Genomic DNA, 14979 nt, shown 5'->3' with positions numbered 1-14979 from the left:
CTGTCTCCTGAATCCAAACTGGAAGCTGGTTCCACAGAAGAGGGGCCTGAAAACTGAAGGCTCTGCCTCCCATTCTACTTTTAAATACTCTAGGAACAACAAGTAGGCCTGCAGAGCGAGAGCGAAGTGCTCTAATAGGGTGATATGGTACTACAAGGTCATTGAGATAAGATGGGGCCTGATTATTTAAGACCTTGTATGTGAGGAGCAGGATTTTGAAGTCTGGATTTAACAGGAAGCCAAAACAGGAGAAATCTGCTCTCTCTTTCTAGTCCCTGTCAGGACTCTTGCTGCAGCATTTTGGATTAGCTGAAGGCTTTTCAGCGAGTTTTTAGGACATCCTGATAATAATGAATTACAGTAGTCTGTTTGTTAGAGGTTAAAGTCTTTGCCATGAGTAACTCCACGTCTTAGGAGGGGTGTACGGGTGAAGTAGTTCCTGACTGATATGTTTGTGAAACAGTGAACAAACATGGAAAAATAGCTGCAGCAGGTCAGAGTTTTATATCCGGCGTGCCTCAGCATGAAGAGCAGGTGGAGCTGATCTGTGCCACTGTACATCTGTCTCAGTCACATTATCAATGGCACCTACTGCTGCAGTTAATACTACATGTAAACTGCAATAAATGATGCACACAAAGGAGAAAGAAGTGAAGCTGGCAGAGATTTACTCTTAAACTAAATTAAGATCATGATATTTCTCAGCAGAGTTACACTGGCTGTGGCCCAGCATGCTTTTTTAGTTTTTTTTTATTTTGGCCTTCTTTATTTCTTTATATCCTGATATAATTTGTTTCATGGTTAATGTTTTACTTGCTCTATTCTCTTATTTACAGCTCATCTCCTAATCTTTTTCTTTTACCTACCAAATGTATTCCTCTCATTTCAAGCAAAAGAATTCAAGCATTGAATTTTTGAGGATAAAACTGAAATAAGCACCTTCATCAACTCTAGTCTGAATTAAAAACCTGTTGAGATTTTTAATACTAAAATAAGTAGTCACTTACCTTTGATTTATAGGAAAGAGGAAGAATTACATGCTACCAACCAAATGAATGCACCATGCTTTGCTTTTCTTCCATTTTCATATAAAATGTCTGCAACCTAAGATCAAATTTTAAAAATCTTAAGGCTCCAGCTGTGGTCGTTAACACATATACCTAACATGCAAAAGATCCCTAGTTTGATACCAAAACACAAATCTGGTGTCAGGGGTTCAAAAGTCCAAAGCCATGCCACATGAGCGCCACATAAATGAGCTCGGTGAGGAAGGACGTCCGGCATGACGACTCTGCCAAATCAAATGTTACTGTTTTCATAATTGTGGCTATGCTAACTTGGGAATTTCTACCTTGAGATCTTTATAATATTTCAAGCTCTTTAGACAATATTCTTTTGCTTCCCAACGATTTATTGTTCATATGGCAATTCCTGTTTGTTATGCGTTTAAAGACCTGCTCACCTTTCTTACTTTGCAGATTGGTGGACATGAAGCAGCAGACATCAACAGCACAAAGCTGGAGAAGTTGTTCCTGGGCAATAATAAAGACGTTGTGGAGTTCACTGCTGGTTCACACTCGTATTCACTCAGTTTCGAGGGTAAACAAAGAATATGGAAACTGTATCTGATCGCTGATTTCTGTGTTTTAAAAGTGGTGTCATAATCATTGCACAAGTTTAAACTTTTATTTATGTTTCTTTTTGTTACCCGTCAGACATGATGCAGACAAACAACCTTAATGGCACGAAGACGCTTGTGTGCAGACGGCCACGGTTTGTCTCTGCTGTAGACGTCCGAACAAAGAAAGTCAGGTACGTCATCCCAAAAGCAGCTTATTCTCTGCGGTCTTCTTACATCTGAGAAGTTCATTCTAATTGGGGAGGAGAATTCATGTTCTTGTTCGGTTTACTCTTCTCATTGAGACAATCAAAGCTCTAGATATGGTTTTATATACTTTCCTTTTCCTGTATCTAGACCTTGGAGATCTACAAAGACTTTACTTGGAACAATCTCAGGCCAAAAATCACTAGTTGATGAGATCTTTGAGCACTCAAGTGGCACTGCATTAAAAATAGGACTGTTGAGCATCTCTCTCTCGCAACTGGTCTCAGTTCCCAGACATTTGTGGACTGTTGTTAGAAAAGGGGATGCTACACATGAACGTTTTTGTTATGATGGTGCAGTTTTTCCAGTTTAAACATTCCACATGTTCTCTGTGCTCTAATGTGAAACAAATCATTGCAATCCAAAAATTGCAGCTTCAGACATAAATCTGAATTGTTACGTTTTTGTTGGTAGTTTTTCTGATGAATTTGCAATAATAATAATAATAATAATAATCTTTTTAAAAATCCAGTAAAAAATCGTACTATTGTTATTACGGCTTTTAATGGGGAAAATGACCATTTTAATTTTAATTAATTTCAGTACTGATATAACTATAAATGTGTTTTGGGGTTTTAAAACGAACAATAATGAAAGCATTCCTTATCATTTCTGTTTGCAGAAGGCCTGTGGTTCAAAATGTTGGCCCAGTACCGGACAACTGGGACAAGACACAGATCCCTGAAACAGGATATTCGGTACTGTGAAAACCAACAAATGTAAAAAATATAATTTTCCTCTGTTGGTTTAGCTCACAGTCAAGTTTAAGTCATTTCTAAATGTAAACATCATTGAGTAATTGTAATCTATTATTTCTTATTGTTTGCAGTGTAATTTTTAACAAAATGGGATGATTAGTACCAGATAGCTGAGGTCGTTTTTCACATGTTTGCAGATTTTAGGAGTCAACTTTCTTTAGTACGGCTGCTGAAAACTCGATGCCTCAGTTTATTCTGATATAAGACTTTGTATTTTTAATTTTCAAAAAAAAGACAGTCAATGATTTCAGTATTGCTAGATTTCTGCTGTTTCTTTTTTCATTTCATTGTTGTTGTTTTTTTACATCAGCACAGCCTGATTATCTCTTTCTTCAGCCAGCAAAGATGCTATGTTAGCTAAATGGAACATAATAAAGTATTCTGCAAAAAAAACAAATATTTCCTTCAGCAAGTGTTGAAAAAAAGTGTTGTTTAGAAGCCAAAGTAAAAAAAAAAGTTAATAATTTTTTCTGTTTCTGTGTTTGATGATGGTGTTTTAAAATTGTGATTACAGCTTGTTTTTGTTCAATGTTATTGTGACTGAACATTTTCTATGTTTCTCTGTTTTCTTACAGCAAATCTCCCTCCAGAGCAGCTCAAGAGAATTTAAGGAGGTTGAAGCTCTTTTCTGTAAAACCATGAGAGGCTTTGATATCATCAGCATTGAGAGAATTCAGAACCAAAGTCTTTGGGCGGCCTTTCAGTTGTACGTACCGACATCCAATTAATATGCATGATTGCAGGTAGCCATCCCTGTCTGATAAAGTGACATCATCATTTACAAAACTCATGTTGTATTGAAGTAGACTTAAAACTACTAATGGAGAAAAAATCAACCCAATAGGAAAATATTTAAAGAAGTCATAAACGTACTAAGAAGATCTTTTTTCATGCATTTCAATAAACTGACCACTTTTTTTCAACTTTTTGCCCCCTGCTGCCCCCTGAATATAGAGATTTAAGCTGCCCGCAGCGGTGTTACTTTTCAGAACCACAGGCTTTGTCCATCTTTTATTCAATGTCTACTATTAGCATGCACACTTTCTGACTTTTTCTCTACTTTTTCTTTATATCCTTGCCTGGATCTAGACCGTTACCCAGTGTTACCTTGGAGATCTACAAAGACTTCCCAAAATTTCACGGCTTGTTTTCTTCCAGATATAATGTGACCTATGGGGACATTATATGTAGTAAAATATACTGTGGAGGAGAACACAACCATGAGAACAAAGGGAGACTCAGACCACAAAGACACAGACTAAGACATGTGAACTTGACACAGTGACAGGAACATGGAGACGTGACTGACTGGGGAGACGGGACAGGGTCATAAAAGATGATGACTAAAGATTACATAACCTAATAACGAACACAGAAGCAATGTGAAACAATAATATATTGAAAGGAGTGAATACAGAGCTAGAACATAAACTGCGTCTCAACATCCAAAAGAACAAATCATGAGCTCACAGAAAACTCAAAGCATAAAAAAATTTAAAACACAGGCTCAAAGACACAAGACCATGATTCACACTCTTACAGCTTGCTTTAATTTGTTTCCTGTCTCCTTTTTCAAGGCAGAAGAATCAGATGAGGACCAAAAACCGAGGGAGAGATGTGCCTGAACTAACGCTTTTTCATGGCATCGACTCCAAATCTGTAAACACCATCTGCCACAACAACTTCGACTGCAGAACTCATGGAATGGCTTATGGCAAAGGTGAGTGGAAGAAATGTTCGTGCTGAAATAGTTATTGGTTATTCAGCACATGTTCAGCATAGATTTAAAAGGCAAAGACTTCAGCCACGCTCATCTTTGTGACACCGTGAGTCCTGTGAAGTTATTCTTATGGAAAACATTGATTTTTCACCGTGTAATCACCTCTGCATGATTACCAGTTTCCTTCCCCACAAATACATTTTTTCACAATTGTACCTTTTGGTGTCTAAACACAGGTAGTTACTTTGCCCGCGATGCCAGATACTCCCACGACTTCACCGGTGACACTGACGTCCGAGCCATGTTCATCTCACGGGTGCTGGTGGGAGACTACACCAAAGGGTCCTCCGATTATTGCCAACCTCCTTCAAAAGACGGAGGGGGCATAAACCTCTATGACAGCTGTGTAGACGATGTAATGGACCCCACCATATATGTGGTGTTTGAGAAGCACCAGATCTACCCCGAGTACCTGATACAGTACAATTAGACAGACGTGTACTATTTTAGGTTTAATTCAAATGATGAAAATGCTGAATAAGCAAGTTTCTTTTGTTTGTTTCGATGCTCAAACTTTTTCAACTCGACCAAATGCAAAGTGACTTTTAAAAGAAGACAAATTTCCACAAATCGCAAACATTTCCAGTCAGTCTGTCTTCATGTTGCACATGAAGACATATGTGCATCTTTTGCATCTTTTATGTGCAAAAGATGCACATAAAACCAGGCTGGCACAATCCCATTTGCTGAGGTGTTTTTTATAGAAATTACACTAACTTTTATACAAAATGTAATAATGACATTTTGTATCGCTAATGATCTTAGCATATATCTGTATGTATCTCCTTAATGGTGGGCCAATCTAAAGAAAAGTTTTTTAATAACATTGCAGTTATTAACATCTATTTTAAGCCATGTCTTTAAGTTTTCATATTTATCACCCTGACAATGCGATGATGTCTCCATTTGTTGTTGTTGTGACATTCAACATACGCGAAGGAATTTAGTTATACTCAACATAAATACAGAATGAAGAATTTGACAAAGCACTACAGGCTTAGCAAAAACACGCTGCAGTAATATAGATATGCTGCAGCGTGCTAACCATATCGGAAGAAAAGCCTGAGTGCTTTCCTCGTGATTATCTCGGGAAGTTTTATACGTCATCCACGTTTAGTGGTTATCCTGCGAAAGCGTCGTACCTAAAACATATCAAATAATAAAAAGGGATAACGTTGGAGGCGTTTAGAGCCTCAGATTCTCGTAAGGATTTGTCCAAGACACGACGGACTGCGTGTTGGTGCCTGATGATAGCTTTGCTGTTTTAGATGACCTTTGCAATGTCAGCAGCAAGCAGGGACCAACGTCTGGGAACACGTATAGAAACAAACAGCAGCAGTGTGCGATACTCACTGTGCTCGGAAAAGCTTGAGAAGAAGGAAAGCGAAAAACATGGACCTTCTAGTCCAGCGGTCCCCAACCTCTTTTGCGCCACGGACCGGTTTAATGTCAGACAATATTTTCCCGGACCGGTGTTCCGGGAATCCATCCTACCTGACAAACCATCCTACCTGTTGTTTGTACACATGCGCACAACACGAAATTAAGTGGCGAACCGTCCTACCTTTGTGAATATGAGCGAGAAGAATACTCCGATGGGCAAAGTTAAGTGGCAAACCATGCCTACTTCAATTTGTGCTGGAATTAGGAAGTAGGATGGTTTGTCAGAACACCGGCTTTTGAGGTGTCGCGGATAAATACAAGAGAATAAAATGATACGACCAAGACAAATATAATAATAAACGTGACTTCACTGTGTAATTGTGTAACTTTATTAGCAGCGTCCTCCTGAAATGCGCCAACAACACTTGACAGTAACGTCCTCCTCTCTGCCCCTTAATGCTCTCTGGTCGCTATGGCAACGCGTAAATATTTATTTCAAAATAAGACGCACAACGACAACACTGGAAAAGACCCAGGGAAACAGAGTTAACGATAAAAACCATGAAAAACATAAATTTCACAACCGAGCCTCAACTCTCGCGGCCCCGTACCCAGCGACTCATGTGCCAGTACCGGCCCATGGCCCGGGGGTTGGGGACCGCCGCTCTAGTGCAGCACAAAGGTGATGCTGTGGTGGTTGTTAAACGTTCACTTCGCCCTGTTGTGCACAGTGCACCTCGTTCCATTTGCCAGTCTTTCTAGTTCATAGTCTGACTGTAAATGCAGAAAACAGTTGATTAAAAAAAAAAATTTCTGTTTGAAGATGATTTAAATGTTACATTGTGTGTGTTTCCTTTCTCTTTAGCTCTTTTGCAGTCATAGCCCGCTTGTCAGTAGTACTTGGATTAGCTGTTATATATTTATAATGATTAGAAACAGATATAACAAAATACAAATACCCCACGCTACTAGTTTTGCTTTTTGTTATTGTTCTTGACACTGTATGAGAGGGTACTTACAGCCAGGCAGGCTGTGCATGAGGAAACCTTGAAAGGGCCATAGAAGGGCATCAACCCAGCAGCAGGATCGCTATCTGTTGCTTTATGCAGAAAGTAATAGAAAGATCACTGCCAAAGCCTTACAGAATGGCATATTTATGTGCATGTTCCCGATGAAACTGTTAGGAACAGACTCCATGAGCATAACTTGAGGTCCTGATGCCTTAAACAGCAGTCATGAGAGCTGCTGACTAACACGTGGAAGTCTGCGTTACCTTCCAAGGATATGCCTCCAAAGGCTCACCCTCTCCCAAAAAAGTCACACAGGATGTTTCAGGCTTCATAAAGTTTGCCGATGGCGCCTCCAGATTCTTTACATGTGCTCACTGTAAACCTGTTCTACTATTAAAGCTATTATTCTTCTGAAATGTTCTATCAAAACAGATTTTTGTGTGTGTGCATGTTGGCTATCATTCAAATAAATAATTATTTAAGAGTTATCGAGACTGTTCACGGGTGTGGTTCTTGATTATGGCCCACTGTGGTTTACGTGGCCTAAATTATAGTCTGCATCAGGACATATGATGATCTGCACTTCCTTTTGGAGTCACAGTCGCAGGATAAAAAACTGCAAAACAAAAAAACCCTCTTTACTATATTTGTTAACGAGCAAAAAGATGAAGGCGAACAAGCTTCAGCAATAAGCTGTGGGTTTACAAACCTTCTTTTTGCCCTCAAAAACCCTGAAAAAGAACAAATAAAGATTACGATAATATTTACAATAACAACATTCATATTTTCCCTCTGCTCAGGCGTTCCAACACCTTCAGTTAATGAGGAATACTTACTTCTAACTTAATCATCATCAGTTTGCAAATTCTGGACGCATTTTAATGATCACTAAATTGCTGTGATTTTTACTTTCCAACAATAATGAGTTAACACAACAAAACACAGCTAACTGCTGTTCTTGCATTTTAAAAAGTGAGCTTGTTGGCGAGCTGGATTGTAAAGGCGCCTGTCTCTAAAGTATTTTGGGTCAACTTCTGCTCTTTAAATGTGCTGTGGGCTATAAATAAAATAGATGTGACAGTCAACACATAGTGCATGTATGAGGCATATTTTTTCATTTCCAAAAATAAATAAATAACACAGTTCAGTCGGTTACATATTGAACTTGGAGAAGATAAAACAAGATATCGATCCTCCTGTGCTCGTATCAATCCGTTACCAGTATTAGTGTTGGTATGATACTCTTGATATTCACATTGTTCTGTCGTTCAGGTGTGCCACTGGAGAATCACCTCAGTGTTTCACTGTGTTCTGTGTAGCAGCTATGCAAACAAGAAGAGCAAAGATATTTTTGGACTTGTGATTGTTGTTAGTGCACAGCTGTGGAGCACAAGTATTTAGGTTCACCCTCCCCACCCCAGGCAGACATGCATGAGCTATTTAACCTGCAAACACACAGCCTGGCAGCTGATGGACAGTTAAGCAGCTAAAGACCCGAAAATTCACCCCAAAGGTTTAAAGGAGAGCAAAGCTAAAACAGGAGGTAATAGCTGTGACTTCCTTTAGCCAGACTTTGAGCTTTCTGCTAATCAGCTCTACTGTGTTAATGTTACACTGTGTGCCGAGTACAAATGTCTTCCCTATATTCTTTCATGGACGCCCCCAAGTGGACATCAGCAGCATTACAGCATCAGTCCAAGATAAAAATAGTTCAGTTTCGCTTTCCAATCGTCAGAAATGATACCGAAGATTTCCTCCTCCCATGAAACCAGCGGCCGCTGTCGTCAAGCTGCGGTTTGGTCTCCCAGGTGGAAGGAAACGCAGGCAGAGCTCGGACACGATGGAGACGGAAATACTGAGAATGATCTGCGCCGGCCAAGGAGCAGTCAACACGGAGGATTTAGTGTATAATCTGTTTTCCGGAGATCCCACGAAGTTGTCGGAGATCATTTGTAACCAAGAGAAATTTGTTTCCTGTTGTCCAAACGGACAGCCGAAGGTGGTGGCCAGGACCCGCCTGAGACTTTGCAGAGTGAAAGACTGCCCGGGGACGTGCAGGGGTCTGCACCTGTGCAAAAACTTCCTCTTCAGCGGTTTCTGTCAGTTCACTCAGCTCAGGTAAATATACTGGACTTAAAGTAAGAAAGGTGAGTCATGGCCCGAGTGAAACAGCCACCGTCTCTGTTCATCCAGGCCTTTTCTAGTAATGCTGAAAGTGGCTGCAAAATATTCCAGGGTTAAAGGCCCCGACTAGTGTCTCTGTTTACAGTCAGTGAATATGACACTGACGGTGCGTTCAGGTATTGTTGGGAAAATTCGACATTTTAAGCAGTTTGACGCAGATTTGTTAGGAAAGCTAACCTGAACAAATATCATCATGTGACTCGAAAGGCTAATAGGAAAAGTTCCTCTCTGTGCTTCCTTGTACCGACCTCTGAGTCTCAATAAAAACGTTATTTTTATTGTCGTATTTGTGTACAACCAAGTTACGGACCATTAAAGAGGCTAAAATGTCAAATAATTCGTAGTGCTTATTATTATTATTATTAGTAGTAGTAGTAGTAGTGTTTATTATTGTCGTCATATTAACTGGTTTTGAAGCCAGCTAAGCTTAGGGACAAATTCTCGGGTTTGGAAAAATATAAGAACACATATGTTGACAGACACGCAGTCAAAATTAATTTTTTATTGGTATCGGGCTGAATTTGGAAACAGACACACAGCATGTGTAAGTGTAATGATGAATTAATCCACGTTTGGCAGCACTTATCATGTTTGTGTGTGGCCCTAATCCTTCTCATGTCACAGTCATGACTCAGCTGTGTGGATTCTGTTACAACAGGAGGGGCTGCAGCTTCTCCCATGAGCTGACCTCTGAGCATAACCAAAGACTTCTGAGGCAGCATGAGCTGGAGAGCCTGAGCCGAGAGGAGCTGTGCACCCTGCTGCTGCAGAGTGACCACACACTCCTTCCTGCTGTGAGTCTTAACCTAACACACGATAAAAGCACCCTGACGAAATACTTTAGGTTGAACTCATCATCATTGTCATAACATCTTTTCACATCTGATTCTGATATGTTCATTTGAATTGTAACAGCTTGTTGATACTGTAGCAATAACAAACAGTGCAGCTGACACCCACACAGTGTAATATAATATGTAATTCTTCACAAATTGGCAGTCATTGAGGTGTTCTTAAAACTTAGAGGTAAAGTTGTTTGCCAGATGTGTATTGTTCTCCAATTTTAAAACACGTTTTCTGTCAAGTTGGTGGCAAATCAGCTATTTTATACATGTCAAAAAGTATATTAAAAGTTTTAAAACGCATGCAATGTAATTGGTAAATAATCAGTTCCTTTCGTTTGTTTGTTTGTTTGCAGTACCGTCCACAGTTTTCACGATATCTTTTTCAGATTTTGTGTGATGATAACAGCTGATTTAATTTAGACGAAAATTGGGTCGCGGTCAAAGTCGCATCTAAAAAATCAGTCAAAACTTTATATTACCCACAATTTTTTATGGATCGTCTTTGAACTTTTATTTTTTTTTGGCCTGTCCCGTTTGGTTCTTTTGCCATCAGAATTATTGTCTAAAGGCGAAGAAAGATGCCCAATGGATTTACTTTACCAAATGGACCATCCCAGCCTTGCCGTAATGGTCCATTTGATTCACCTTTTATTGTTTATTTTATTTTATTTTCACTTGCTAAATACGGGACAGATTTGACTGGGGAAAAGAAAGGGGAGATCATCTTTAAACTTGACAAAGATATACTAGGGTTTCGGGGGACATGAGTACCTAATTTGACCTTGACCTTTATTGTTTGTGCCCAAGGTCAAATTTCACCTTGGAAACAAAAGTCAAGAAACCATATCAAGTAATATATCATATGGAAGGGCATGGTGAGAGCGGTACAATACACTTTTTTATTTTTTTTCTATACAATGCACTACAATGTTACAAAGCTGCCATAAAAAGCTGACCTCATAATTTTGCAAAAAGACTTCCTGTTTTATCCTGTTGTACAGACGTTTATGAATAAATGACCTAAGAAAACGTTTTGAACAATTTATTGTGGCATTTAGAGTAAAACAAATTTAAACTGGTTAAAAAAAGTAGGATGTTGCAATGTTTATATCCATCATTTACATACAGTCAGTGATTGTATTCCATCTTTTACTTACAGTCCATGTATATAACCACGCTTTCCTTTCATTTTGTTCTGTCTCCATCAGATATGTTATGACTACAACAACGGTGATGGAGAGTTTGGCAGGTGTCAGGATGGTGATGGTTGCAAGAGGCTCCACATCTGCCAGAAGTACATCAGCCGTGAATGCAGCTGCTCGAGGAATCACAATTTTAATGCTCCACAGCCCATAAAAAATGTCCAAGAAAGAGGCGTACCTGGTGCCCTTCTGCCATCCTTGAAGGCTGTGTATGCAAATAAAGAGGCTTTGAGGCTGGCTGAGAATGGTCAAAAACAGCGGAGAGGCAGAGGGAGAGGTGGTAGGGGTGCGACAGGCAGCAGGGGCAATAGGGGAAACAGAGGAAACCAGAGCAGCCGACCAGTGCAGGATCGAGCCTCCTCACTTACTGAGATGCTTGCTGGCACTCACATCTTCGATCTGTACACCAGTAATGGACTGAATGAAAGCGACGATGAAAACTCTTCCACCAGTGACATCTCCGCAGCCACCAGTGACAACGATGCGAGCAGTGAAAATGGTGAGACTCGAAGACGGAGACGCCGTCATGGAAGAAGTCAAGCAGCTGTCAGAGGGAGAGGCGGCAACAGGGGCACCAATAAGCAACCACTACCAAAAACTCGTTCATCAAGCAACATTAACGCTGCTGTCAGTGATGAAGCTGCTAAAGGTGGAGAATGGCAGAACAATAGACAGAGGCCTGTCAGAGGTAAACAACGGCTGAAAACACTTCTGATGTTTTCAGATGAACTAAAACTGCTGTCTGAATGAAGCCTGTGAAATATCTCCTGTTTCTTTCAGATAAAACAGGGATCTGCATGTACTTCATTAAAGGTCACTGCAAACATGATGGTGAGAAAGTCATGGTTAGTAAGCGTTTGAGGCGTTAATGTAGTTCTTTCTTGACTTTGATCAGCTGTCTTTCTTCTTAGATCGATGTTTTAAAGCTCATGACAAGATGCCGTACCGATGGCAGGTCCAAGAGGGACACCAGTGGACTGATTTGCCCGATAATGAGAAAATTGAGAGAGACTACTGTGACCCCAGTAACTCTTACAGGTACTTACCAAGTTCTCACAGGACTCTCTGCAGTCCTGCAAAAGACAACGTGATAATCTGATAATCAAATACACTTGACTTTGTGATCATCACAGACTGTATAAAAGCAGAACTTTTGGCAGTTTACTGGTTCGGAGCATTCAGTTAGGTGTAGGGATGGGAATCGAGAACAGTTCCCAGTAGTGGCATTCCTTGGAATTGTTAGTCTGCTTGCCTATTGATTCTAATATTGGTTCCACCTGCACTTGAATCAGCTGATTTCAGCTCATGTGTCTGAGGATGAAAATAGTGGAGCGGTCCACAGCATGAGCACGGACATTACTTATCCGCAAAAGAACAAGAGTGTGATGGTAAAGTGGAAACTGCATCCAGGATGGAAACAACTGCATTATCCTGCTAACACAACTTCAGCTCTTTGCAAGCACCAACACTGGCAAGATAACAATATTAGCCTTTTCTGCAGCTATGGGGCATATATGGTATCACTCTTGGCTGGAAGCAGTGCTTAAACAATGGAAAAAAACACAAACTTTGTCCAAAAACCTCTCATGTTCAGCTGTTTTCCACTTTTTCTTTGGTCATTTTAGCCTTTTTGGCCAGGGTGAAGGGAGTATCTGCCATCAAACAAGAAGACAGCCGCATGTAGCTATGATGATGTTTGCTAGTTCACCTTACATGCATTAATGTAATAACGTGGTTAGCCTACTCAACGTAAATTACACACGAACAACATTAAGCTACTCACGCAGAGAAGAACGGCTGCTGCTGCATCATCATCATCATCATTTCTGCTACACTGGCAGGGCTAGGGGCCAGGACTCTCCTCTTCGGGTTTTTGGGGGATGTTGCTAACTCCGGGTCCGATAACAGGCAACCCACCCGCAGTAGATGTGCTCGATGTGAGGTCTCGCAGCAAGCTATCAAATACGGTGCATTTCTCGCCTTTAAAAAAACACTATGCGTCGCCAGGTGTTTCATCAGATTCGAGGTGTTACCTCCTTTGACAGTATCACAGTATCACCTTAAAGCACTTGTTGCTGCTGAGTTTGCATCTTTTGCTGTGAAGTACAGCCAGACTTTGACCGCTTCGCCTTGGACATTTTTAATCTGTAGCTCTGCTCTAAAAGAACGTACGTACCCGGACCCGCCTACTATCCTCGGAAACGTAAAATGATTGGCTAGAATCTGAAGTGTGTGACATCTAAGGAAATAAAGCACCGAAATGTGCGCTGCTTTTAGGTCTGGTTACTACCGTTTATGTCAGAACCGGTGCCATCATGGCACCTGATACCGGTATCCTTCCCTACTGAGGAGCAGTCAGGCTGCCAGCTCAGTTTCTGCCTGTATATGTTTCCAAAGTAGAATCACCGTGGTGATCGCTTTAACGTCTCTTTGTGCTGGTTTTCATCTTTGCTTTGTGTTCATACACAAATACTATGACAAAGATCATTTGTGTGTCCTCTTTAGAATATGGATTTGTGTTGGTGTGTGGGCCTGTAGAATAAGGTCTACATTGGTAACGGGTAATTCACTAGCTGGGCCCACATCCTCATTTATATTTGACAGCATTTTCGTAGATAAAGGTGAATGGCTTTGACATGAATTGAGCTGCGGTTTGAGGAAGGCCTCGAAAGGGACTGACGGCGGCTCCGGGACCTGGCACATCCCGTACTAAACGTACTAAATACAAGTCAAGAAGTTAAAGAATTGAAAAGGGGATGGAGGGTGGGGCATGTAAACGAGAATGAACAGCTTGTAGGACTGGGGGAACCTATATGGATGAGAACTGGAAGGAGTGTGTTTGGAGGTGTGGTCCCACTCCTGAAGTTCTGATACTTAATCTCCAATTATGAGACAAATTCATCCTAAAGTGAGACCCAATACAAACACAAACACAAGGACCTGGTTGTGGAAAGGAGACTATTTAGGTGATGATTCCACAGCCACAGGACACAATTCTTTATTTCTATTACTGTTTCCTTAATATCAACTTCTTTCAAACTCCACACACGTGTTAAAATGTTAACATTATGCCTTCTGTTTTGGGTGTCTGCAGTAGCACCAGTCCAGCCGTGCACTTTGACACGATGACCTGTGGATCGAACAAAGTACGTCGACTCTCGACAGAAAACTCCGTGATTGAGCCGACTTTCATCCACACCACCGAGTGGCTTTGGTACTGGCAGGATGAGTTTGGGAAGTGGAACACTTATTCCGCAGATGTGAGTATAGCATCAGAATCCACTGTTCTTCCACAGTGTTTTCAAAAGGTTGTTAGCACGTGAGTCAGTACTTTTGTTGTAAACATGATTTTAAAAAAAAAACATTTGTAATGTGGAAAAAAGTCCCTCGAACTATGACCCTACAGGGTGTTTTCCCCCTGCAGGTGATCTCCACAAAGCATTTCAGTGCTTTTCAGCTTGTGTTTGTTTTAGCTTTAGCTTTAGCTCTCGTCAGGAGTGATTCTATGAGACACATGCAGCATTTTCAATGATAACAAATTCTTAAAAACCAATTCTATAATACTCAGAACCATATCTAGGTGCTAGACTGCAAAAATAATGGAGCACTGAGCATGTAGGACCTTTACATAAAAGGTGCACACAAGCACCTTAGTGTCATCCACTGGGGTTTTTGACTATGTAAATGTGTAACTGTTTGCTAACACGTTCAGTATATCAGCTTCGAAGTCAGTTCTCTGTTGTCACTCTCTGTTAAAATGTCTTTAAAGTCATACTGCCTCAATAGATTTATTACATCAGAGGCTGTTATTAAAGCGTAAACTATCTGATTTTCTAATCTAATCAAAGGTTAAAGTCTTTGCTCTGGGTAATGCCACGTCATAGGACTGGTATAATTGTGAAACACTTCTCAACAGATTGTGAACAAGTGAA

The 14979-nt window shown here is 40.5% G+C and overlaps 1 protein-coding gene and 1 long non-coding RNA gene across 7 annotated transcripts in view; one reads left to right on the top strand and one right to left on the bottom strand.

Moving 5' to 3' along the window:
• si:ch73-252i11.1 (uncharacterized protein LOC553517 homolog) overlaps positions 1–14979 on the top strand; it is a 69071-nt gene that overhangs the window by 46398 nt on the left and 7694 nt on the right. For 4 of the 6 annotated variants that reach the window (XM_040034999.1, XM_040035003.1, XM_040035002.1 and 1 more), the window contains one exon: positions 14142–14307. The exons of 1 other annotated variant lie outside the window; for it this stretch is intronic. In XM_040034999.1, coding sequence (XP_039890933.1) covers positions 14142–14307 — 166 coding nt within the window. Of the gene's footprint in view, positions 1–6296; positions 8935–9658; positions 9795–11053; positions 11736–11827; positions 11879–11958; positions 12086–14141; positions 14308–14979 lie in introns of those variants that run through there. One more of the 6 variants, XM_040034998.1, reaches the window with a different exon arrangement.
• LOC120735576 overlaps positions 1–14979 on the bottom strand; it is a 52426-nt gene that overhangs the window by 32243 nt on the left and 5204 nt on the right. The window lies entirely within an intron of this gene.

This window comes from Simochromis diagramma, unplaced genomic scaffold (genome assembly GCF_900408965.1).
Source record: "Simochromis diagramma unplaced genomic scaffold, fSimDia1.1 OVJJ01000816.1, whole genome shotgun sequence".
In the NCBI taxonomy this organism is placed as follows: Eukaryota; Metazoa; Chordata; class Actinopteri; order Cichliformes; family Cichlidae; genus Simochromis; species Simochromis diagramma.
This window is presented reverse-complemented; position numbering and strand designations above follow the sequence as displayed.